We start from the raw sequence: 26,991 nt of genomic DNA, 5'->3' as shown, positions 1-26,991 counted from the left end.
TATCCTTCTGATAGCAGGGTGACCAGATTGTACACAGTACTCCAAAAGTGGCCTAATGTCTTGTTCAACTTTAGCATAACATCCTAACTCCTACACTCAATAATCTGAGCAATGAAGGCCAGTGTGCCGAATTCCTTCTTTACCACCCCGTCTACCTGTGATGCAACTTTCAAGGAATTGTGCACCTGCTCCCCTAGGTCTGTCTCTTCCTTAAAAGATGATGGAAGCAGTGACTTTAAATATTGTTAAAGCAGCAATTGATTAGATTTGCGACAAACAAGGAAGTGTAAAGCTATCGGGGTAGGCAGTAATATATGGAGTAAGCAGATAAGTCATCATCTTAGTGAACAGCAGAGCAGGCTTGAGGGTTTGAGTGGCCTATCTGTATTCCAAGGATTTATATTCATATATTCTTCGGTGTTCTATGACAGCATTTTTTGTTTTTTTTAATCACCAACATTAAAGATTATTTTAGGACGCAATCAGAATCAGCCAATGAAAGCCTTGCTATAAGCTGAACCAATGATAACTAGGGATACTTTATATTTAGAAACAGAAGGACACATTGGCAAGATGTTTATTTACTGTGATGATTCACCTATTTAAATAATAAACTGGATTAATTATTGAGCGTATTTTCATTGAGATGGCTGCAGAGAAATTTCAGATATTGTATTATTTGAAACAGCAGGCCAACAACAATTGTAGTTATAGTACAGGTAATATCAGTCAGGCCAAATAGTAAGCTAACAGAATTAAATGGATTATTCTCAGGTTGTTATTACTGTCTACTGCAAACAGGCACAGTGGTTAGCACTGCTGCCTCACAGCGCCAGGGACCTGGGTTCAATTCCCGCCTCAGGCGACTGACTGTGTGGAGTTTGCATGTTCTCCCCGTGTCTGCGTGGGTTTCCTCCGGGTGCTCCGGTTTCCTCCCACAGTCCAAAGATGTGTGGGTCAGGTGAATTGGCTATGCTAAATTGCCCGTAGTGTTAGGTAAGGGGTATGGTTAGGTTGCGCTTCGGCGGGTCGGTGTGGACTTGTTGGACCGAAGGGCCTGTTTCCACACTGTAAGTAATCTAATCTAATCTATTTAAATCATTTGGATGTGGAATCAAATGTGACATTTCCACATTTGCTGATGATACAAAACCAGGTATGTATGTTATGAGCAGGTGGGAGTCACAGGGACCTGGGCAGGTTAAGTGACTAGATTAGAACATGGAAGGTGGGATATAATGTGAATGTGTGTAAAACTATTCACTTTCATGGAAAAATACACAGAAGCACAGCAGTCCCCTAAAGCAGTTTTGTTTTGGCTAAATCTGTATTGTATTGAGGTTTTCGCAGTGTTTTCATTATAAGGCCTAGCAGGCTCTCTCACTGCATCTTAGCAAACTCACCTCATTAATCACCTACCATGCATATGCATTTCTCATGTCCAATTTCAACCCCATTATACCACGCACCCTTCCGAGAACATCATACCACTCAGTGGTTATCTACCAAAACACCATATTTAAGATGCCACTTGGACAATCATTGGCATGCCAAAGTTATTTTCTTCATTGAAGGAAGGCTGTACAAGATATTGGAAAAGGGGAATATGTCACCTCTATTTTCTGACAGGGACTTGGAGGTCCTGGTCGATGGGCTGGTGATAAGGTCATAAAAGAAGCATCAGAAAGGCTGCCTCCTGCACTCTCCACCAACCCAGAATCTGACACTCTGGGGGAACTGTCATCACTGACCGTGTGTACACACAGTCTGGTTGAGCACTGTGACAGCTCCGCAGCTGGTTGAGGAAGGACACCAGGTTCCTGCTCAGTCTCAGGCAGGAGATGACCTTGTGGCTTTAGCAATGAGGTAACTTAGCCAAATATAGAGGGAGGAGCAGAAGCATTAGACAGTGGTCTGGGACACAATGCCCCTCCTTATCCAGAAGCTACGTCAGTGCAGCAAGTTCTGTGACCATGTGACAAGTTGCCTTCATTGACAAGTTGGTAGATATTACTGGGAGGCAGACCCAGCGCTGTCAGGGACTGCTGGAGAACTGCAAACATCTGTACTCCATTGCCCCTTCCATCAGTCCCTAGAACTGAAGACATGGTGTTAGGGGACTGAGGAACCTTGAACCGAGTACAGGTTGCACCCTCCTCACAAAAGGACAATGTCAAGAGTTGGGCAGTCTACATGCCAGTGTGCCAGATCTTTCAGGTGCCTTTGAGCTAGTTCTTATCCTTTTAAAGGCCTTGTGTGTGGTCATTGCAGCAAACCTCTCCCTCACAAGCTAAGTTACTTGTCATGCCCATTTTGAGTATGGTTGCAGGAATTTTCATCTAACTTTAGAAATCTTCCATAATGGAATGTATCAGTCACTGCTCCTTTTCAAGCTGCTCCCAGACTGTGGCTGACCTTGACTGTGAGCCCCAAGTATCCATATACCATTTGTTGTAGCCTATCCTGTCAATTCCAGGTCTCCACCCAATCCACCTATATACCCCTATACCTGCCCAGTCTTCCTAACCAGATCCTGGCATATAAGATGACCATGCCTAGCATGATCATTCACAATAGCCCATGTTTGCTCAGACCCCTATAAGGTTCTGCTCATAAATGGTAAGAAGTTGGAAAATGGAGATGTTGAAAAGGACCTGAGGATCCTCGCTCATATGTCATTAAAAGCTTGTGTACAAGTGCAGCAAATATTTAGGAATACTAGTGTGACAGTAGCCTTAACTGCAAGGAGAATTGAGTACAAGAGTAAAGTGTCTTGTTGAAGTTGTATCGATCTTTCGAGAGGCTCCACGTGGAGTCTTATGTATAGTTCTGGTCTCCTTATCTAATCGTGAATATATTTACCAGAGAGGGAGTGCTTTGTGGATTCACTAGACTAATCCCCTGTGATGGTATATTGTTTTATGAGGACAAATTGAGGGAACTGGGTCTAAAGTTTCTCAAAATAAGGAATGACCTAATAGAAATGTACAAAATTCTTATAATATGTGACAGGGTGGATGTAGGTCAGATACTGTATTCCTCTGGCTGGAAAATACAGAACCAAGGGACATAACCTTAGAATAAGGGATAAGAGACAATAAAGGATATTCAATATTCGGTATTCAATTTAAGTTGGAGTTAGGAGATGCAGAACCTTTGGAATGCTGTACCTCAGACGGCTGCGGAAGCTCAATCATTCAATATAAACCAACAGATGTATAAATTCTAATGACATCAAGAGATATGGGAATGGTATGGAAATGTGCCATTGAGCTAGATGGATCAGACATGATATATTTGAATGGGGTGCAGGACAATATGGGTTGAATGGCTTATTCCTACTTCTACGTTCTTTTGTTAATCTCGACTGGTCAGGTTTTCCAGGTCTGCAGGCAATTCAAGGGAAATGACAATGTCTCAATATTTGGGCTATATTTTCTACACTTTGAGTGACTGCCATGTTCTTGTCTTTTCCAGCTTTAATAAATAGAAAAGTCTATATTCTAGCTCAAGTTGTAGTTTACTACTAATACTAAAAGTACAATTTATCTACATTCACCACATGCTAATGTCTCATGAGGGTAACCTTCATTAACTCAACTGAACAGAACCACATATTTTCAAATACTGTGACCATGTCATTTATATTTGTAAAATAATTTAATTGAACAATCATAACTGGCAAAGCTGATTATAAAAAAAAATATATCACATGAACATTATTAGTAGTCAATATTTCATAATTATTTTTAACTTTCACACAAACAAAATGTAGAGTCGGATGAAAATGCAAAATAAACAAACATTGTACTTAACTAGGCCAAATATGGCACAGCATAACATTATTGTTCTTATTGGAATTATTTTTGCACTTTATTAATTACTCCTTGATGCTTTGTTAGTATACTGGGCTATATATTCAAATAATATGTACCTGACAGAGGGCAGCACAGTGGCTCATTGGTTAGCACCGCTGCCTAACAGTGCCAGGGATCAAGGTGCAAATCCAATCTCAGGTGACTGTCTGTGTGGAGTTTGCATGCTTTCCCTGTGTCTGCTTGGGTTTACCCCAGTGCTCCGGTTTCCTCCCACAATCCAAAGATGTGCAAGTTAGGTGGAATGGCCATGCTAAATTGCCCATTGAGTTCAGGGATGTGCAGGTTGGGTGCATTAACAACAGGGAAATGTAGGTTATGTGGTAGGGCAGGGGATTAGTCTGGGTAGGCTGTTTTTCGGAAGGTCAGTGTGGACTTGTTAGGACAAATGACCTGTTCCCACACTGAAGGGATTAGATGATTCCATGGTTTTGAGATTGCAATCACATTAATTATCATATCTACTATTCCAGAGCAAAGCTATTGTATTAATAAAAGAATCAATGGGAAAAAAAATCCAAATTCTTCACAATAACATAAAAGTTAATTATTTTAGCTTGTTATCTTACTTTAGTTCAGATAATTTAAAAGAGTACGAGTAGTAATTTAAAATTGCATGCAAAGTCTGACAATGCTTCACAGCTTTGAAATTCTTTACTGTACTTCTGGTGTATAGTTATTATTACACAGGCAACTATGTTGGTTGTCTCAATCTTCTTCAAGTATCACCTTGGGATCCTTTAAACCTGCATGAACATGTGATAGGACCCTGGCTTCACAAAACTGAACAATGACACCTCTAACGGGCAGCACGGTGGCACAGTGGTTAGCACTGCTGCCTCACAGCGCCAGGGACCTGGGTTCAATTCCCGCCTCAGGCGACTGACTGTGTGGAGTTTGCACATTCTCCCCGTGTCTGCGTGGGTTTCCTCCGGGTGCTCCGGTTTCCTCCCACAGTCCAAAGATGTGCGGGTCAGGTGAATTGGCCATGCTAAATTGCCTGTAGTGTTAGGTAAGGGGTATATGTAGGGGTATGGGTGGGTTGCGCTTCGGCGGGTCGGTGTGGACTTGTTGGGCCGAAGGGCCTGTTTCCACACTGTAAGTCTAATCTAATCTAACAACATAGCTACTGTTTATGATAGTATTGAAGTTTCAGCCTAAACAAAATGTGGAGGTTCGGAGGTGAGGCTCGAATCTGTGACCAAACTTAGGTGGGACTTTTTAACCAAGTAAGCCAAACTAAGGCTTAGAACTATTTAAATAATATCTTTTTTTTATTTTTAAAGTACAGCACTTAAATAATTGTTGAGAGACCGTTGCATCTTTGGAGGTACCATCTCTTGGAAGGCCCTATTTACCCTCTCAGGTGGACATAAAAATCTCATGACATTATTTTGGAGAAAAGAAGAGTTATATCAGTGTTCTCGCCAAAAATATTTATTCTACAATTGACATCACACTCAAAAAAAAAGTAATTATCTGGGTATGAACACTGTGTTTATGGGAGTTTACTCTGCAGAAATTGACATTTTTCATATCTTAATAGTATGAATATGCACTCCATTGGTTGCAAAACATTCTGGGGACAGTTAATGAGAAATGGGTCATATGAAATGCTTGTTTTATTTCCTCTATAGTTTAGATTGGGAGAGTAATTTTATCAATTTTTACCATCAGCCCTGCAGTTTTTCTTTCTTGTTTGAAGCATGCATTCCGAAACTTATCCTTGGGACTCAGTTTAATCGTTCATGTAAATCATTATAAGAGAATAACTGTGCATTACAGTCTAATGATATTGAATAATCCTGACCATCATGGTCTAGGCATTACAGCTGATTCATCCTTCAATATCCTTTCTTTAGATACAGTGTATCTAAATAGATGATAAATTAGAGTTTTGACGTCATGCTTCCAACAGAAGGCTTGTTGGCACAAAATTCAACCCACCATGATGGTCTCTCAAGTACGTTCTTGCCCTGAAGAACTGCTGCCCACAGGTTTTTATAAATCTGCAAAAACAGAAAAAGCAGTTCACCTGTGATTGCTCAAGATTGAAAACTCAGAATGAATAGAAACAGCTAAAGCACTCAGTGAAAACTTGAGAAAACATTTAGAATCAATTGCGTATATTGTGTGAAGCAATTATTGATGGGTAATTTGATATGTATATCATAAACAAGTCTTCCCAGTCCACATTTAAAGTTATTCTTCTAAAAAATGCAAAACAATTTAAAGAAAAAGAAACATATTTTTGTTTATTCTAAAATGGCACCAACTTATAGGATGAACAACACATTTTGAATAAAGAATAAATACACTACATTTTTGAAGCCAATGCACTCCTGTGAACAGAAACTGCGGAATTAACAAGTTTAGCATGATCTACTTTTGGATTTTCAATTCCCCCATTCCAGAAGTTAGGTATATAATTAGGAAAAAAATGAATGAATAAGTAAAGCAAGTGATTTTGGAGAGGATTGTTCAACAACACTTGAGTAGACAATAAAACTTTGCATCCCTGCTCTATGCAGTCATGAATGGTGGTTCACAATTAAACAACTAAAGGGAAGAAGTGGCTCCATAGGCATCTTATTCAATGATTTAAAAAGTCCAGAATGCATGTACAAAAATCAAGACTCATACATTAAAAAACACCTTCTGCCAGAAGTGTCAAGAGGACCTTCTGGATTGAGGGCCCTACTGTGAAAGAATCCTGTCTTTGTATAACTTGACTCACTCCACATGAAATCTTGCAATAGTTGCATGCTACAGACCTGAAGAACATCTCATCTATAGCACTGTAGGTTGAATGTGGCATCAAACTACTAATGATTAAGGGCAAAACTATCTACTGGCAGTGTCATACCTAGCTAAAAAAAAGTTGTGATTATTGGAAGTTATTCGTCTCAGCTCCAATCAATGCTAGAAATCCTTAGTGTTACTGCCTCAGCCCAACTATCTTCAATTGCTTCATCAGTTACTTTTCCACTGACATAGGAGACTGATTTGCAAGGTTAAATCTCATGGAATATAGGGAGAACTAGCCATTTGGATACAGAACTGGCTCAAAGCTAAAAGACAGAGGGTGGTGGTGGAGGGTTGTATTTCAGACTGGAGGCCTGTGACTAGTGCAGTGCCACAAGGATCGGTGCTGGGCACTCTACTTTTTGTCATTTACATAAATGATTTGGATGCAAGCGTAAGAGGAACAGTTAGTAAGTTTGCAGATGACACCAAAATTGGAGGTGCAGTGGACAGCGAAGAGGGTTACTTCAGACTACAACAGGATCTGGACCAGATGGGCCAATGGGCTGAAAATTGGCAGATGGAGTTTAATTCAGATAAATGCGAGGTGCTGCATTTTGGGAAAGCAAATCTTAGCAGGACTTATACACTTAATGGTAAGGTCCAAGGGAATGTTGCTGAACAAAGAGACCTTGGAGTGCAGGTTCACAGCGCCTTCAAAGTGGAGTCGCAGGTAGCTAGGATAGTGAAGAAGGCGTTTGGTATGCTTTCCTTTATTGGTCAGAGTATTGAGTACAAGAGTTGGGAGGTTATGCTGCAGCTGTACAGGACATTGGTTAGGCCACTGTTGGAATATTGCGTGCAATTCTGGTCTCCTTCCTATCGGAAAGATGTTGTGAAACTTGAAAGGGTTCAGAAAAGACTTACAAGGATGTTGGTAGGGTTGGAGGATCTGAGCTACAGGGAGAGGTTGAACAGGCTGTGGCTGTTTTCCCTGGAGCGTCGGAGGCTCAGGGGTGACCTTATAGAGGTTTACAAAATTATGAGAGGCATGGATAGGATAAATAGATAAAGTCTTTTCCCTGGGGTGGGGGAGTCCAGAACTAGAGGGCATAGGTTTGGGATGAGAGAGGAAAGATAAAAAAAGAGACTTAAGGGGCAACTTTCTCACGCAGAGAGTGGTCCGTGTATGGAATGAGCTGCCAGAGGATGTGGTGGAGGCTGTTACAATTGCAACATTTAAGAGGCATTTGGATGGGTATATGAAGAGGAAGGGTTTGGAGGGATATGGGCCGGGTGCTGGCAGGTGGGACTAGATTGGGTTGGCATATCTGGTCGGCATGGACGGGTTGTACCGAAGGGTTTGTTTCCATGCTGTACATCTTTATGACTCTAAAGGGCATTTTAGGGCTTTCTGTGTTTTCCTTCCATTTTTAAAAGTATTTTAGAGTTGATAAAGCACAGCAGGTCCATCAGCATCAGAGAAGCAGGGGAGTCGATGTTTCAGATTGGAACCTTTCATCAGGACGGGGAATGGAACTGAGAAATAAATAGAGTGGGAAGGGTGGGGCTGGGGGAAAGTAGGTGCGATGGCAATAGGTGGATGCAGTTAGGAGGTGATTGTGATTAGTCTTTGGGAAAGGTGGAGTGGATAGAAAGGAAGGAAGAAAAGTAGATTAGGTCAGGTCAAGGGGCAAGCAGAAAGGGAGGCTTGACCTGGGATGAGGTGAGGGGTGGAGAGATTTGAAAGTTGGCGAATTCTGTGTTATGGCTGTATGGTTGTAAGGTGCCGAGGCAGAACATGAGGTGTTCTTCCTCCAGTTTGCATATGGCCTTATTTTGACAGTGGAGGCGGCCCAGGATGGACATGCTGTCAGGGGAGTTTGAGGGAGAGTTGAAATGGAGAGACTGAGTGCAAACTTGGGGACTGGTTCAGGGAACACCTATGATCCATATGGTCCAATCAACATATTCCGGTTGCCAGCCATTTCAACAGCCCCTCCCATTCCTTTGATGACATGTCCATCCTGGACCACCTCCTTCATCAAAATAAGGCCACATGCAAACTGGAGGAAGAACACCTCATCTTCCACACCAGGAACTTACAATCATTCAGCCTCAACACAGAATTCACTAGCTTTCAAATTTCCCCACCCCCCACCTCATCCTAGGTCCAGCCCTATCTCTCTGCCCTGCCCCCTTGACCTAACCTAAACTGTCCATCTTCCTTACCATCGACCAATCACAATCACCCCCTACCTGCATCCACCAACGTCATCCCATATATCTTTCCCCCCCGCCCCACTCTCTCTCCTCTATTTCTCATCTCCCTTCCCCAGTCCTGGTGAAAGGTTCTGACCTGAAACATCGACTCCTCTGCTCCTCTGACGCTGCTTGACCTGCTGTGCTTTTTCCAGCTCCACACTTGATCGGCTCTGACTTTCCACCATCTGTAGTTCTCACTACCTTCAACTATTTAAAAGAATTTGAGTCCACAAATGTCTCTAGCATTAAAAGTAAATGATGGAATTTGAAAATTGATGGATCATATTTTATCACCATGACATTCTTTATCTTTCCAAATGGCCTCAGCAATAACACCAGCTTAATCTCACTGCAACATCTTCAAAATAATTGCTGCAAGGAGTTGCTCCTGCCAATGTTTACCTCACACTATTACTGGTCCACTTATTGCTACCTTGCCTTTATACTTTGCTGCAATGATGGTGGCATGATACATGTTAATACCTTCCATGGTACACACACATCATTCTTATCTTGTCTGGTATCCAACAAAGTGACCTGTATGCAACTGGAAAAAAGCCACTATGCCTGGAAACTGATTTTTATTTTAAAATTCCTTTGGTAGGCTACACTTTTGATTAATGGACATTTCCAACCTCATTACCTGACAAAGCCAGACAGAGGCAAGAGATGGGTACTTTCTGTCTCTGCACATTTTCCAGCATGATCCACATTAGCAAAGTCAGAAGGCTAGTTATCCATGACACTCAGCTGAAAACAGTATCCCTGAATCATGGATAAATGCAGTTTGGCTAATACAATTCAGTGTCAATCATCTAAGAGTCATGCATCTACTCTAACTACCCATGGATAGCACAGTGGGCAACATGTAAATAACTGAAAACAGAACTACGCATTTCATTTTAAAGCTGCAAGTATGTTAAAAAGACCTGTTGTATTAATATGAAAGCTCAAGGGGATTGTCAAGGCCTAGACTGAAATATTCCTTTCATTGACCAACAGTCGCCACTTTAAAAATACAAATTTTATTTTTGCATAAATTAAGTATCAAATGCCTACTGATATTGTACTTCAAAGTTTCTGAACTGCTAAAATCATAGTCTGGAATGACACTATTAAATCGCTCATTTTCCATCTTTTTTTGACAAACTATGAAATTCCTGATGGAGTTGTTAGCAATATTGTTCATACCTTTAAAATTCCTTCGTGATGAACACATTGGTGAGCACCTTGTTATATCATTAATCTTTCTTGACATCTTTCTTTACATATTATGCTCAGAAGATGAAAAAGGCACATGCGACTATACAAAGGGAAAAAAACACTTTACCTCTCCATCAGCTTTCCCAATTGGTGAATTCAAAATAAAGTCAGGAGGTGCAAGGACATCCACAAGAGCCACTACATCATCCTTCAGCTATTTTAATACAAATAAATGTCATTATTGTTAGTCATGTTTCAAATATTATTTTTCTGTGAAATAATCATGCAGAATCTTATCTTTAAACTGGACAGTGAAATAAAATTGTGTATTGATCTTGCATTGTCACAGTATTTTTTAAGATGAATTCTACATTATATGTATATTTAATGAGCATTGTCACCAGTAATGTTTGGGCTTAAATAGCATGCTTAATATCACCTCTTTTTATTTGGACTATTATGACAGTTACTTAAAATTTCACAATAATATAAAACCACCAAAAATATTCATTGCTGTCCTTTTGGAGCTCAAATTGAGAGATTCTAGTGCAGGGAAATGGATTTCCATTGAATACATCAACTTCAGCAATAAGTAACAGTAGGTCAACTGTTGCATAGTTAAGGTTCAGAATATAATTCCTACATATTTGGTCCAAAAATGCTGCAGTTTCAACTTTGGAAGACCTCATTATGTTAACATGGCATATTACCATCTGATGGTCTCTCCTAGTGAGATCAGTGCCAGGCTTGGGGTTGTTATGCACTGTCAGCCAATATCTACTGAGAACTAAGTTTAGTATGTGTGGAGGCCTAATGGTCAACAAACAGAAAAAACTTTCCTTCTGTCCAAATTTCTGGATGAAAAATGTTATCTAAACTACTGCATAATTTCCCTAAAATATTTTTATATTTTAGAGATCAAAGGAGCAGACATCTAAAATATTTTCAGATGAACATATTTATCATTAAGCTTCATTTTTTTCCTTTATCCAGATTATATATATAAACTAATTCTAAACAGTACTCAAAGTAATATTATATGACTTAACCTGTGCACATAGATTTAGAATGGCATTTTGCAATCTTCTGCCAGGTTTGTTACCGGTGAAATAGCCCCCTGTAAATAAACACAAGATTATAAGATATAGGTGCAGAATTGGGACTTTTTACCTACTGGGTCTGCTCTGCCATTAGATCATGGCTGACATGTTTCTCAACTCCATTCACCCCACAACCCTTGATCCCCTTACTAATCAAGAACTAATCTCTGTCTTAAATACACTCAATGACTTGACCCCACCGCCCACTGTGGCAGTAAGTTCCACAGATTCACCATTCTCTGGCTGAAGAAATTTCTTCTTGTCTAAGTTCTAAAGAGTCATCCCTTCACCCTAAGGCTGTGCACTTGGGTCCCAGTCTTTCTTGCTAGTGGAATTATCTTTTTCATGTCCACTCTATCCAGGTCTCTCAGCATTTTATAAGTTTCAATCAGACCACCACCCCTCATTCTCCTCAACTGTACTCAATGGAATATAGACCCAGAGTCCCCAACTACTCCTCATAGGACAAGGCCTTCTTTCCTGGGACCATTCTTGTGAACCTCCTCTGAAGTCCCTACAAGGCCAGCATATCTTTCCTTAGATACATAGCCCAAAATTGATCACAATATTCCAAATGTGGTCTGACCAGAGCCTTAAGCAGCCTCAGCAGGATATCTCTGCTCTTGTATTCTATTCCTTTGAAATGAATGCTAACATTGCATTCACCTTCCTAACTGCCAACTGAACCTGCATATTCACTTTAAGAGGATCAAGAACTAAGACTCCTAAGTCTCTTTGTGGTTGATTTCTGAAGCCTTTCCTCATTTAGAAATAGTCTACTCCTCTATTCTGCCTATCAAAGTGCATTACTTCACATTTTGCCACATTGTATTCCATCTGCTACTTCTTTGTCAACTCTCCTAGCTTATTCAAGTCCTTCTGTAGCTTCCCCCTTCCTCAGCATCAACTATCTGTCCACCTATCTTTGTGTCATCTGCAAACTTAGCAACTATAAACACTGCAATAGGTTACATGATCAGTTGTTCAGAAATTATAAAGGTCCTTTACAATCTAGTGGCATAATAGAGTGGCAGTAACATACAGTAATATCACCAGACTAGTAATCTAGAACCCAAGGCTAATGTCTGGACACATGTGTTTGAATTCCACCATAGCAGACAATAAAATTTGAATTCAATTAAAAAATCTGGATCAAAAGCTAACACTATAGGGAATCTAATATAATCTAATAATGGTAACTTTTGGTTGCCGTAAAAAATATGAGCCCCAAATTGAAGCTTAATGGTAGGATTCCCAATTCACATGCAGTGACCTAGTCCATGTTAGGGTAGTGGGGGGGAAGACCTAAGTTTAATCTTCAGTTCTGCATGCTCATAGATCAGCCTGATCTAGAGGAGTAGCAAAGGAATTTATCAATCAATGGTTCATCTGACTGAAAACATAATGCTCAGCAATCAGCTTGCCATTGTGCAAAAGATTTGCCTCTTGATCCCGATTTCCTTTTCATCAAATCTTATTCGGGAAGGCTGGAGACATTGATTAAGAAGTGAGACGGATGCATAAGAAGAAAGGAGTGAAATCAAAATAAAATGATTAAAAACAACAAAATAAAAAGATAATAAAAATGCGAACAATTTACAGGGTAATCAGAGACTATTAACAATAAAAATAGTAATCCTTTCTGAGTATGAAAATAGATTGGACAAAAGGGCACCTCACAACCAGACAACACTTTACAGCATAACAGCTATACATAGTCCACATTCACAATAGAAGTTGGCTAAGGCAAATGATAGAAACTCCAGATATTACTCACCTTGGTACAATACTGCTGTATGTTTATTAAGACTCCACAGACCATATAGGGAACAGAGACGCTCTAACACAGGTTGTAAGCTGATTGGTGTGTCAGAACTATGAACAAAATCATGAAATCTTTGCAGCACATTGTACTCGATGAAGACAATTGCTGAAGTTCTGCAATAATACACCTAGAGAGGAAAGAAATAAGTTTCACACAGCAGGAGAAACCAATAGCTCATCCATAATTTAGTTTATGAAGGGTAAGATTCAGTGGAAAGATAGCCATCAACCTCTGATATTTGACCTGCTAGTAATAGTGGAATAGGTACAAGAGGAGATTCTGGTTTGTCTATTTTATCTGATTTTACAGATATGGCATTTTTGTATTGTATTCAATGCTGTTGACAGGGCTCTCATACACATGCTGCAGAGTTGGTAAGAATCTCATAGCGTCGCTCTTGGGAAGGCCCACTGCATTGATGCTTATCACGTACATAACTGGGCATCAGTTAGATGTCCAGGGTGAAAGTCCTGCCCACTGAGAGCTATCCAGAAATCAGATGTTGCAGTCATGCTGCCAGTATGGCACCCACACAAGGCCCAGGATCAGTGAGGAATGCAGGCCACAGATGAGTGATCGCAGGAGGGGCATTCTACAGGCGGAGGATTGGCAGCAAGGCCAGGGAGTGGCTCTCCATGGGTTTCCTTTTTCCAATGCTGGCTCCCTTGTTCAAGCATTTCAAAACATTTATTCATGGGCTGTGGGTGTTGCTGGCTAGACCAGTATTGTTGTCCATCTTGAATTGTCCAGAGGATAGCTAAGAGTCAACAAAATTACTGTGAGTCCAGAGTCATATCTAGGCCAGGTAAGATTGACAGATTTTCTTCCCTAAAAAGGCATTCATGTACAAATGGATTTTTAAACAATTGATAGTGGTTGTCAGGTCACCTTTAGTTTTACCTTTTATTGAATTCAAGGTTCACCATCTGTAATGGTGAGATTCAAAATCATGTTCCCAGAACAATGGCCTGGGGCTCTGGATTTTTAGTCCAGTGACATTACCACAATGCTATCACTTCCTCCTAAATATCTTTGAAACAGACTCCCATTTTGAAACTTCCAAGCAACCCTGACAGGCTTCCAGCTTGACACCATCACTTGCTGCTGGGTGAATACCAATGTCAGTGAGGTGAGGCATTTTAGTGAGTATTAAATGTCCACTTGCAGGTTGCAATTGACTGTGGGATGGGAAGTCTATTTATGATGTTTCCTGCCACAAATTTGAATATGGCTGAATCAGGATCATGGTGTAATCATGTCATTTTCTTTTGCTTAAGAACAATTGTAGCCTCATATGAGTCTGTTCTAGTAACTAATAACCAGAATAACTAACTGCAAAAATTAACCATACGATCCATCAAGATTACTTACAGTGTGGAAACAGTCCCTTCGACCCAACAGGTCCACACCAACCCACCGAAGCGCAACCCACCCAGACCCATTCCCCTACATTTGCCCATTGACTTAACAATACAGGTAATTTAGCATAGCCAATTCACCTAACCTGCACATTTTTGGATTGTGGGAGGAAACCAGAGCACCCGGAGGAAACCCACGCAGACACGGGGAGAATGTGCAAACTCCACACAGAGTCGCCTGAAGCAGGAATTGAATCTGGGTCTCTCGCGCTGTGAGGCAGCAGTGCTAACCACTGTGCCACTGTGCTGCCCATGTCAGGTTTCATGCAGGAAGCTGGCTTGCTCAGTATTGTCATCAGCCGGAATCATAAAGTAGAGGTTTTTACATGTTCAGAAACCCATTGGATTAAGATTTAATTAAAGAAAAGGGTGCAAAAAGTTGTGGACGGAAAACAGGAGTGTCATAGTGAAGTTTATTGCATGGATTACATTGTCAAAATTACTGATTGGTGCTAAGAATTTGCTAGGAATAGAAAATATAACACTGGATTATTTGAAATCTTTGATTAAAGCTAAGCTGAGGGAGGTAACAAGCCAATTGAATGTAGAATTAAATGAAGAATCTAATAATGATAAAATGCTTAAAGTATTGGAATTAAAATAAGGCAAACCTGAACTTGATACTTTATCATTGTAATAAGCTAATTTTCAGCCAGAAGTTAAAGAAAGCTTGACTTTTGGAGATTAAGAGGTAAAAATGGTGGAATCTCTAGAGTACTGAGTAGTGTTGGCAATGGCAAGAAATTCATGCAAATGCAACAAAAATGATCAACTTAGATTCTTGATGTTGAGAAAAAGGTGTGTTATTTTCCCTTTAAGGTTTAAATGGCAAAAGAATTTTGCTAGCAAGCAGCAGAAGTCCAATTTGCATGCACTAACATCCCATTGTTAGGTAATGATGCTTCATTTCAAAATTCAATCAGGTACCACTGGTAACCAGATTGTGCCAATTCTTGACTTCAAAGTCTGAGTTTTACTTGGCAGCTGCAGGTAATTTTCCAGGCTTTCATGTTGACCATCATCTCAAAGAGCATGGGGAGCAACCACCTGCAGACTGTCCACAGAAGTTGGCAGTGGCAAAACACTAGCCTCACCACATCATTATAACTAATCTCAGGCTACCCCAGAAGACACTTTGGCACTTGAATACTGCACTTTGGAGCTCACCACCACCTTATATTACAATGCTTCTATCAGCTCGCTTTCCATGCAAGCACATCTTATCCATCTGAACAGGATGCATTTTCGAGCTCTCAGCTTGCTTTCTTAGCATTCATTCACTTGGCGCTTACTTGATTATTTACAGCATCTGTGTCTCCATGCTTATTAGTGCTGGCAGAAAGCCAAGGCAACTTGTACCTAACAGCCAACACGGAACAGTTAAGTCAGTGGACACTTTACTGTACTGCAACATGCTATGTCAATGTCACACTGGCAGCATGTGTCAGCAATTTACATTACAGAAAAACTGGCCATTTGGTTTAAGTCCATGCAAAGTACAGGATCTGTTTCCTTCCAGTCTAGGGATTGGGTCAGTCCAGCAAGCCAAGTCGGACCATCCAAGGATTACAAATAGTGTAGTTGAGAAGCTGGAGAGTAATCAATTACAGGGTTGACTCGTCCTGCCAAGGCTGTCCTTTCTAGTCAATTTGTGCTAGAATGTAAAAGTAATCATGAATGCAAAAGACAGTTATTCCAAATTTAAGAGTGGGACCTTACATCAGGGCTGGACACAGTATACTGTGGGATGAAGGCTTTCACATGTCACCGCCACCCTGGCTTCATTAGAGAGGACATTGTTGTGAAAGTGGCTAAGTAGTAGGCCGGGGTCCAAGGGGGGGAATATGACATTTTGATAGTTAAGAGATTCACCGGGATGTTGTCTGTACTGAATTAGTTCTGGAATGAAGATAAACTAGATCGACTGGGATTGTTTACCTTAGAGTAGAGAAGGCTGAGTAGGGGCAGGGGAATCGAGTTGAGGTAACAAAGTTCTGAGGGACATAGGCAAGCTAGATAAGAAGGAACCTTTGCCTTTAGTAGAAGGGTCAATAACCAGTGGGCACAGTTTTAAAATAAGGAGCAAAACATTTAAAGGGAATTTGAGTGAAAAAACAATCTCCCAGAAGGTGGTGCGTATCTGGAACTCACTATCTAAAAATGTTAGAAGCAGAAACCCTCAAGTCACTTAACAAGTATTTATATGAGCACTTGAAATGACACAGCAAATAAGGCTATGAACCCACTGCTGGAAAATGGGATTAGAATAGATAGAGGACATGGTGAGGACTGCAAATGCTGGGGATGTCAACGTCGATAAAGTGTGGTGCCGGAAAAGTACAGCAGGTCAGGCAGCATTGAAAAGAGTAGATAGATACTTGATGACTGGCAATGAATACAGTCGGCTGAAATGGCTCTTTCTTTGCTGTATAAACTCAATGACTCTATTAAATAGAAGTGTCGAATTAGAATGTGGGATAACTCAAAGCTAAAGGGGTTGACACAAAAGGATACATGAAGGTTGATACGGAGGAATCGAGCTGAGATAACAAAAGTTCTGAGGGACATAGGCAAGGTGGAAAGGAGGAACCTTAGCCTTTAGTATGAGGATCAATAACCACAGTGGACCCAGTTTTAAAGTAAAGAGCAAAAGGTTTAGAGTGAATTTGAATGAGGAGGAGGGGGGAATCTTCACTTCTAGCAGAACCTGGGACTGTAAGGAGTGTGACTTGGATATCATTTCATCTACTATCAAAGTTCAACTCTATACAGGAAAAAAAATGGCCGACAACATACACAGAAGGTGGAGTAAGCTTGATTTGCAGGGGAGGGGTGCTGTTGTGGATAATGTGTTGCAATGTTAATCTACCACCTATAGATTCAGAGATGTCATAAATCTGCCACCAAATTATGTGCATGTTCTGCAGGTCAACAATGTAGATTACAAATCTTGGACACAGCAATCACGATAATGTCACTGATCATGACAATTTAATTAATTCAAGTTTTGTCAAGTAGAGGTGATCACAGGCTTCATTCTGTATCAACTCCATTCTGAAAATCACAAACGTATTCCAAAAGTGTCATAACTAAACAATGACATGCAGGTACTCTTTTCTCAGATAGAAGGGTAAATATACAAGAATATGTGTCCTTATATTAAAAAAGTGGTATTTTGCAGCTGAGTTTGGGGGCTGTGGAGGGGTGGGGGGGAGGTAGAGGGGCTTGGGGATATCAATGAAGAGGTAGAATTGCCACCTTACTAACAATATATTTGTGTTGTAAGGTTTGTGACGTATATGTTCGTATAAGGTGTAACATATTAAAAAGGTCCACATAGAGGCATGTTATGCCCTCCTTCTAGTAAGCCTACTGTATCACCGTCTACATTAAAGCCCTATTTGTGTTTGAAATGACTGCCCATGAATGAAAGTAACAGTATTGTGGCCATTGTCTTAGCAGACTGTAGGGGTACTCACTCATTAGGGACACTGGTGGTGGTTTAACTTGAGGGTTACAACATCTCAGGCAAGGAGAGATGTTGAGAAGGAGAATCCTTCATAGTGATCTCAATTGATGCGGGAATCGAATCTATGCTGTTGGCATTACAAACCAGCTGCCAAACTAACTGAGCTAACTGAATGCCCTGCTCAGGAATCACATTACTGATAAGGTGCTATGTTTCTGATTTTCATCCATGGATTGACTGAGCCAGCCTAATGGTTCCAGCAATAGCAGCTACTATTTCTCAATTGTTCTCAATTTGAACTCTACTGCTGTGGGGTTCTCCACAAATTAGTAATTTACTTGTGGAACAAGCACATTGCCAGAGATAAGTCTCCTTGCATGTGCATGTAGATATTGGAAACAGCCTGCATGTAATCTTCATCATGTAAGTTGATTAGGACTGTAATACATAAAAGGCAATAGCAGGAACACAAAAAAAAATGAACCTTAAATTTTTCTCATAGCAGACTGTTGCTCCCATAGAGAAAATGTAGCCAACATATTATGGTGTGACAGTAAATACCACAATCCTGGAATTGCTATTGCTTGAAGTTTAAATATACATTGAACATATTTGACTTTCACCCAGACCAGAATTTTCACTCTAGAGTCTGGAGCACAGAGTTGAAAAAACTCATGGCTCTTTAAACCTGATTTGGGAGAAAGTGTCTAATTTTTGTTCAGGCTTGCTACCCCTGCAAAGAGTTCAGAGGGCTGCGGATGTGGGCTGTCTGAAAGGTCGACTTTTGTCCCAACCTGTAAAAATAATGAAACAATAAAAAAAAATGACATGCACTACATTTGCCTTGAGCTTTTCTTATTTGTTGGAACTTACTTATTCTGTGATCTCTGGAATATCCACTTAAACTCTTTTGACCTGTCCCTTAACCTAAATTGCCAATTCACTTTTGATAGCTTTGTTTTTACACCCTCATATTTGCCCTTGTTTAAATTCAAAATTGCTGTGTTTGATGCATACTTCTCTCCCTTAAACTAGGTGTAAAATTCAGTCATATTAAGGTCACAGTTCCCAGAGGTGATTTCACGACAATCTCAGTAATTAATCCTATCTCTTATTGGTCAAATCCATGTCCAGTTTAGCCTGCTCCCTAGTTGGTGCCATAACGTCACTGGTTTAAGAAACTGTCTCAAAAACATTCAATGAATTCCTCTTCTGGACTACATTTTCACATCTGACTTTTCCAGTCTATATAGGTTGAAATTCTCCCATGATAATTGTTGTACCGTTTTGACAAGCTCCCAATATTTCTTCCTTGACATCCTGTCTGACCATGTGGTTACTGTGAGGGATCCTGCATAAAACTCCCACAAGTGACCACTTGTCTTTATCATTCCTCATCGTTATCCCAGACTGTTTTTGTACCCTAACTTCCTGGATTTAGGTCATTCTTCTCAATTGTTCCTATTATTACCCATTATTACGTATAATAAACAAAGCCACTCCTCCACCCTTTCCTACCTTCCTAAGTGCCATATCTCAGTCCTAAATGGCCTAAGCTGTACCTTTAGACTGTACAATTGCAGCAAGACATCCCTGTTCCAGTACTCAAATTCTCTTGCTATGATGGCTAACATACAATTTACCTTTTTCACTGTCTGCTGCACCTGCATACTTACTTTCAGCAACTCGTGTACAAAGACATCCAATTCTTGTTGGATCTCCCCCTTCCCAATCTATCAGATAATAGCCCGCCTTCCTGCTTTTGCTACCAAAGTAAATAATTGCACATTTATCTACATCATACTTCAACAGCCATGCATGTGCTCACTCAATCAACTTGTCCAATTCACACTGAGCATCCTCCTACCCAGTTCTATTAGCTCTACAAACTTGGAGATATTACATTTAATTCCCTCAGCAAAATCATCAATATATACTGTGAATAGGTAGGGTCCTAACACTTATCCCTGTTATACCCCATTGGTCACTGGTTGCCCCTCAGAAGACAACTGTTCATTCTTACTTTTGTTTCCTGACTGCCAGCCAGTTCTCCATCAAGTATGTACACGACTTCCAATCCTATGCACTTTATTTTATATGCTAATCTTTTAAGTAGGGTATCACTAGTTACTGCCTCAAAACATTCCAACAGATTTGCCCAGCATTATTTCTCTTTTGAAAATCCATACAGACACTGTCCAAGTTTGTCATGGTTTTTTCAAAGTGCTCTGCTATTAAATCATATATAATGGACTCTAGCATTTTCTCTGCTACCGATTTCAGGTTAACTGGTCTATAATTCCCCATTTTCTCTCGTCCCTCTTTTACCCTCCAATTCACAGAAACTGTTCCAGAGTCTATCGATTCTTGCAAGATGACCACCAATGCATCCACTATTTCTAGGGCCACTTACACAAATACTCTGCGATGTAGATTATCAGGCCCCAGCGATTTGTTGGCATTCAATCCTGTGAAATTCCTCAATACAATTTCCCTCGTAATACTGATTTTCTTCAGTTCCTCTTGTTCCCTAGATCACATGTTCCCCAAAATGTTTGAGAAGCTATTTGTGTCCTCCTTGGTGAAGGCAGAACCAGAATATTTAATTGATCTGAAATTTCTTTGTCCTCCATTATAAGCTCCCTTATTTTGATTGCAAAGGACATACATTTGTTTTCAATAATATTTTTGTCTTCACATACCTGTTGATGGGAATGCTTATGTGTATGATATACATGGAGGAGAAAGTGAGGTCTGCAGATGCTGGAGTATCAGAGCTGAAAATGTGTTGCTGGAAAAGTACAGCAGGTCAGGCAGCATCCAAGGATAAGGAAATTCGACGTTTCGGGCATAAGCCCTTCCTGATGAATTTCCTGTTCCTTGGATGCTGCCTGACCTGCTGCGCTTTTCCAGCAACACATTTTCAGTGTATGATATACATGCCCATTCAGGTCTTTCCCATCTGCCCTGGAGGCCCTCATCTACACAATATTAGTCTGTCACCTTGCCCTTCCGTGAACTGGCCAAGAAAATTTCTTATTTACTTATTTCTGGTGTACTTGCTGGGTGAGAGCCACAATCATTCAAATGAGGTGGACATACAAACTTTGCTTGCTGCCCACCATGATCTGACTATGCGTGGGCAGCTCACAAATAGTCTACAGTTTTCAGTACTGCTTGTTTTTGAAAGAAATTCAGTGTCTAATGACAGCAAGTAAATAATGAATTTTAAAAGAGACCAGGAAGATTTCTTTAGCTGCTGACACAAAATATAAATGCTTAAATCCAGATGGACAAGCCGAATTTGCAATTTTTACACATTTGGAAGGAATCTATTACGTGACAGGAGGACATTAATGATGAAAACAACATTTTTTAAAATTAAGTTAATAACTCAGTCTCAATGAGTGATGGAAACAAATTTGTCCCAATTCATCCCATAAAACTAAATTTCTAAATGACAAATAACCGATTTAAAAATTTGTCAAATTTCATTTGAGTCCAATATATTGCATGGTACTTATCAATCCTCAGAAACCCACATGCACATGCACCTCTTAGTGTTCCAGAAATCCAATATCTTTTACAGTCAGATTAAAATGTAATGATGTATTCAAAATGTACTCTTATGGAAAATAAAGTCAGTTACATATTATTGTAGAGAAGGATGATGAAATGATTGATTTTTGGAGAAATTTGACTTTTTCTATTAAAATTAGTTTGATGGAAAAGCTGGCATAGTGTAATCTTTGGGTCATTTGTTAACAAATCATGAAACATTATAAAGAAACTGAGAAGTGGCACTCGTGGATACTATTAACTATGTGACAGTGTACCCAATTTCAGAAAGCTCAAATTCAAGTGTCGGGGGAAAGAGATAATACAGATTAGAACCCCATTAAAGAGATAACGAATATCTTCCAAGGTATCCTGGACAGCATGCAGGATAAATATATATCTAGGACAAGCAAATAGAGATAATTAGATTAACAATACAGACCAAACTCAAATAAAAACAAAAATTAACTTCACAAAATCAGGACAGAGAACGTTTTGGGGTCCTTATCTTGGAGATTTAGTTAATCAGTTAACAAGGAGATTGACCTGAATGACTTATGTTCATTTTTACTTGTATTACACATAAAATAAATTGATAATTTTTATAATTAATTGATATTGCTTTTATTTTCATTGTTCAAGGATGATGATGACATGAGTGTTGGAATACAGAGTATTCTATGTTGTTAAACAGAGGCCTCTGATTAATACAGGGAAAAAAAGAAACATATGATCAAAAACAAATATTCAAGCAGAAGTACAGGTTAGACTGTAATCCAATTAAATGTTCCTCATATAAAGATGCAGTGTATAAAGGAACAAACTGAATGATTGACAGTTGCAAATTCAACTTGGAGAATATAACTTGGTGTTCATAACTAAAACACTATTATAAGATTGTCAGCAATCTTAGTGGTTAAGTATTAAAGTGCTCGATTAATTAAAGTCTTCACTTAATAGCAGCCTTTTAGTTGGTTGCCTGACATAATCAAGTGCAAAGTTTTCTAGTCTATGCTTAAGTAGGAGTAAAGGTAAAATAAAGTTGAGATATGTGTGGGAAGCTCAGACTGTATTTTGCACATCCTGCATAATGTGAGAAATCCTAGATACTTCTGGCAGTCTGGATGCCCATGTGTATAGAAAATGCCTCTGGCTGGAGCAAACCAAGCTCTGTATTTTGGGGCTCGAGTGCAAGGTGGTGGCACAACAGTACACTCAGAAGGCCGAGAGGTTCATGGAAAGCATGTTTAGGACATGATCATTCCGCCGATTATGCATGTGCAGGTAGATAGAGAAAGGATGACCATCACACAGAAGGTGGGCACCAGACAGCAGTGAAGGCATCTGAGAGTGCCAATTCCTCTTTGGAGGCCAATAAGAGCCACGGCACTTGAGTGATTCAGCTGCTGAAGGAGGAGGTAGAAGTATTAGAGGAGAATAGACAAGAGTTTTTCTGGAGTAAGTGTGCCTCCAGGACGGTATGCTGTCTCCTGGGTGCCAGGGTCAAAGACTGGAATCCAGAGAACCCTGAATATCGAAGGCCATAAAGGGTAGGTTTAAGAAAAAAAAACGCTCACGTCTCCATTTCCGCTCCATTCGCCTTTCTTCTCACCACCCTGTTCTCTGCTCCCTTCATCGTCCTACTCATCCAAAGTTGGATCTCCAAATATATTTTTAGATTCAAAATATTTACTTCTCGTGGGCACAAGTGTGCCCCCCTGCAACTGTGTTAGCTGCAAATGCAGCTATAAACTTTGCATTCTTAGATACTTTGGTGTGATATTTAGTTTCAAAAGAAATAGCAGTTGCTGATATATTCAGAGCATTCCATTTTATGTTGTATATTTCCTTCCAACTTTGGCTAGTGGGCTATCAACAGGTTTGTGGAAATGGATTATAAAATTTATAGGCATATTATTCATTTCATTACATTAGTGTGTGAAAGTATAACCAGTGCCAGAAGCTTTTTATTTTACTGTCTGCATTGTTGTAAAGCAGATGGGAAGAAATTTCACAACAGCATCTGACTAATCCTGCTCTGTTTGTTGTTAATTATTTACCAGACATTGGAAACTGTTAATTTTTCCAATTGCATAGACAATTCATAACAACATGCATTTGGATCATGTAGAAAACCACATTAATAACGAAAAACCTTGCTATGAAAAACAAGGCACTACAAGTACATTTTGTTCTTTCATCTGGAAAATTGTGTAACTTATACTAAATAAATTTCTTAAGGAAGTTATAGCAGAAATTCACTGATCTTCATGTTTAACAAGCTCAAAACCAAGCTACAGAGAAATCTATACTGACAAGAGTTTTTGTTTAACTGAATTGAAGTCTATCATTGGAAAACAACTTACTTACCCAAGCCCAGAGAATTTGGATGCTGATTAAGATGTGTAGGTATAGTGCTTGAACTGAATTATCTAAAACTGTAGAGTGAAACATACAGAAAGGGTTCCTGCTACTTGTGCAGTGAGATCCAGATTTATCCATTTGAATACAGACTTGTAGGATTAGCTGCAGGCAAGTGGGATAAATTAAAACTCCTGGGAACAGGTCCATCCATATGGCCATAGAGTCATAGAGATGTACAGTATGGGAACAGACCCTTCAGTCCAATCCAATCTAGTCCCACTTGCCAGCACCTGGCCCATATTCCACCAAACCCTTCCTATTCATATACACATCCAAATGCCTCTTAAATGTTGCAATTGTACCAGCCTCCACCACTTCCACCAGCTCATTCCATACACGTACCACCCTCTGCATGAAAAGGTTCCCCCGTAGGTCTCTTTTATATCTTTCCCCTCTCACCTTAAACCTATGCCCTCTAGTTCTGGACTCCCCCACCCCAGGGAAAAGACTTTGCCTATTTACCCTATCCATGCCCCTCATAATTTTGTAAACCTCTATTAGGTCACCCCTCAGCCTCCAACACTCCAGAGAAAACAGCCCAGCCTGTTCAGCCTCTCCCTATAGCTCAAATCCTCCAACCCTGGCAATACCCTTGGAAATCTTTTCTGAACCCTTTCAAGTTTCACAACATCTTTCTGATAGGAAGGAGACAAGAATTGCACACAATATTCCAACAGTGGCCTAATCAATGCCCCGTACAGCGTGGAAACAGACCCTTCAGTCCAACTTGTCCATGCTGACCATACTTGTTAGATAAATCTAGTCCCATTTGCCAGCACTTGGCCCATATCCCTCTAAACCCTACTCAAATACCCATTTAGATGCCTTTTATATGTTGTCCTTTTAAGTTTTATTCTTGTTCAAGGCACCTTGCCAACAATGGTTAGCAGCTTCTATTGACTATTTGCCAAGCCACCCCGATTTAAACTCCCTTAGCCAGGTATCACTTGGAACCTTGTAATTCCTGAAAAGGTAAACTTCAACTCCTATTTCCTGAAATAAGAGATTCCTCATCACTTGGATTACAATATTATCCATGATTGAGAGACTGAAGCTATAGTGCTCTATTCATCCTAAACATATTGTTATTAGAAAGTACAAGGCTAAATTTTGTGATCTTGGGGTCCCAGTCACACCATAATGAAAACAGAAATAAAGCCGTAACAACGTAAGTTTACTTCACCAATCCATATTCCCATAAAGTATGGCTACGTTTTTGATAAACAATGACAAAGTTAAGACAAACTGCTAAGTTGTTCTTCGGATCTACTTTAGTTGAGTAACATTATAGCTATTACCCTTTATGACTGGTAGTTAAGTTGTTAAAATAATAGTGCATGGAAATGTAGGTAACCATCTCCTGAAAAATACTGAACTTACAGCACATCGTATGATCTTACAATATTCTCTTAGAATGGACAAATAACAAATGATATTCCATTATTACAACCTCATAATTATTAATCATGCTCAAATAGAAAAGTGATGAAAAATGGATATTAAAAGTCCAGCAGGTAGTTTTACAGGAGAAATGAAAATCTTGGGTGGTATCTAGTTGTGGTGTCAAGGGTCTTGCCTGCTAACCAGAGAGGTAGTGAGAGACCTCTACTACTTATTTTTGGCATTGGCTCAGTGATTGGCTCCCTGATTGGCTCCTTCCAATCAGGGAGTGGCAAAGCCACCAGCTGATTCTACCCTCCAGGAATCAAGAGCATGGTGGCAGAAATGCTGCCGAATGAGAAACACTGTTCAGCTGTCAGTAAATCTCGTGCTCAGCAGCCACCCTGAGGAGCAGTGGCTGGTGCCAGAAGCATACCTCCAGAGTCCCATGATTTGCAAGACCCAAGGTGTGTTGTGTGTGTACATGTCTGTCTGTCTAAGAGTTTGTGTGCAGTTTGCGTAGTTGGAAGTAAGGTCAGAGAGCTAGCCTTCATCGAGCTACCACCTCATCTTTGAGCGAGGAATTGCTGCAACTCCCAAACCTCAAACCTAAAGAGTCAAGCAACCCACACACATACGTTGATCTATCACACACACTGCATAATGACAGGCTCAACTAGAACTGTGTTAATCTCCATGGTGGCAAGGCCCTTATGTGGCCATTAATTGGGATTCTATTAGCAATGAATCATGAGCCTTCCCGCTTAGAACTGAATTCTGGTGAAGGCAACAGGATTCACCTAATTAAATAACCTTCCTGTTTCCAAGATCACCTCAGGCAACAGATGATGATTCAGTCCCTTGTTCTTAAATCCAGCGTGCACTGTGCCAAACATATAGGTGCAAGGGACAGGAAAATTATCCCATGATTATGCAAGTCACTGATTGTTATCCAGGAAATGGCTGAAATAGTTTCATTATCTATTCCATACTGCCCGCATTATTTAACAAGACCAACTGCAAGATTAAGGATATCCTGTATAGTCCACTGGGACAGACAGTGTTGGCAATAATTTTAGCTGGGACAACATATAATCTGTTTGCTGCTCCTCTTGCTTCATCAAATGTAGGAATGTTAAATCAATATCCACAATAAGGCAGTGGTTAACCACAGTACATAACCAAAGGATGTTGTACTTCCCAAAGAATGGAATAGTTACCAACTTGTTTGTGCCAAACGTAAAGGGACCACAAGTACATGTCAGAGTGAAAGTTACATCCATTTTCACCTTGATTCTGTTACATAGGTACAGGAGTAATCCATTGAACTCTTCAAATGTGTACCTCAATTACAGCTTGGCTGATCTGTATCTTAACTCCTTTTACCTGTCTTGGTTATTGATCAGGTTTTCACATTTTTAATGGGACTAGCTCAACAGCTTTCAGTGGGGTGTGAGAAAAAGGTTGCCAGTACCACTTTAGCCCTTAATGGCCTAACTCTAATGTTATGGTTACATGCTGTAAATGCCATTCTTCACGTGGAGTCAGGTTCAAGGAAACCAGTAAATATTTGGCCTCAGTCAGCAATCGCTCCATGCAGCTTGCACTGATGGTTTTACCACCAACTTCAAACTGCATGCCATTTTAAATAATTGTAATATACAGCGAGAGGAAACCAGTTAAATGGTTGCAACCCTGAGTAGGGTTGCAAAGTCATGAGAATCTAGAA

The 26,991-nt window shown here is 40.0% G+C and overlaps 1 protein-coding gene across 3 annotated transcripts in view; it reads right to left on the bottom strand.

Annotated features, from left to right (window-relative positions):
- Window positions 1–3,685: 3,685 nt before the first annotated feature.
- The window catches only part of acox3 (acyl-CoA oxidase 3, pristanoyl), a 183,058-nt gene continuing 159,752 nt past the window's right edge, over window positions 3,686–26,991 (bottom strand). For all 3 annotated transcript variants that reach the window (XM_060826927.1, XM_060826936.1, XM_060826949.1), the window contains 4 exons: window positions 12,966–13,140; window positions 11,138–11,205; window positions 10,216–10,302; window positions 3,686–5,884 (listed from right to left, as the gene is read on the bottom strand). In XM_060826927.1, coding sequence (XP_060682910.1) covers window positions 5,765–5,884; window positions 10,216–10,302; window positions 11,138–11,205; window positions 12,966–13,140 — 450 coding nt within the window. In that variant the 3' untranslated portion in view covers window positions 3,686–5,764. The remainder of the gene's footprint in view (window positions 5,885–10,215; window positions 10,303–11,137; window positions 11,206–12,965; window positions 13,141–26,991) is intronic.

This window comes from Hemiscyllium ocellatum, chromosome 1 (assembly GCF_020745735.1).
Source record: "Hemiscyllium ocellatum isolate sHemOce1 chromosome 1, sHemOce1.pat.X.cur, whole genome shotgun sequence".
NCBI classification, from domain to species: Eukaryota; Metazoa; Chordata; class Chondrichthyes; order Orectolobiformes; family Hemiscylliidae; genus Hemiscyllium; species Hemiscyllium ocellatum.
The sequence above is the reverse complement of the archived record's forward strand: the minus strand, read 5'-3'. Positions and strand labels throughout refer to the sequence as shown.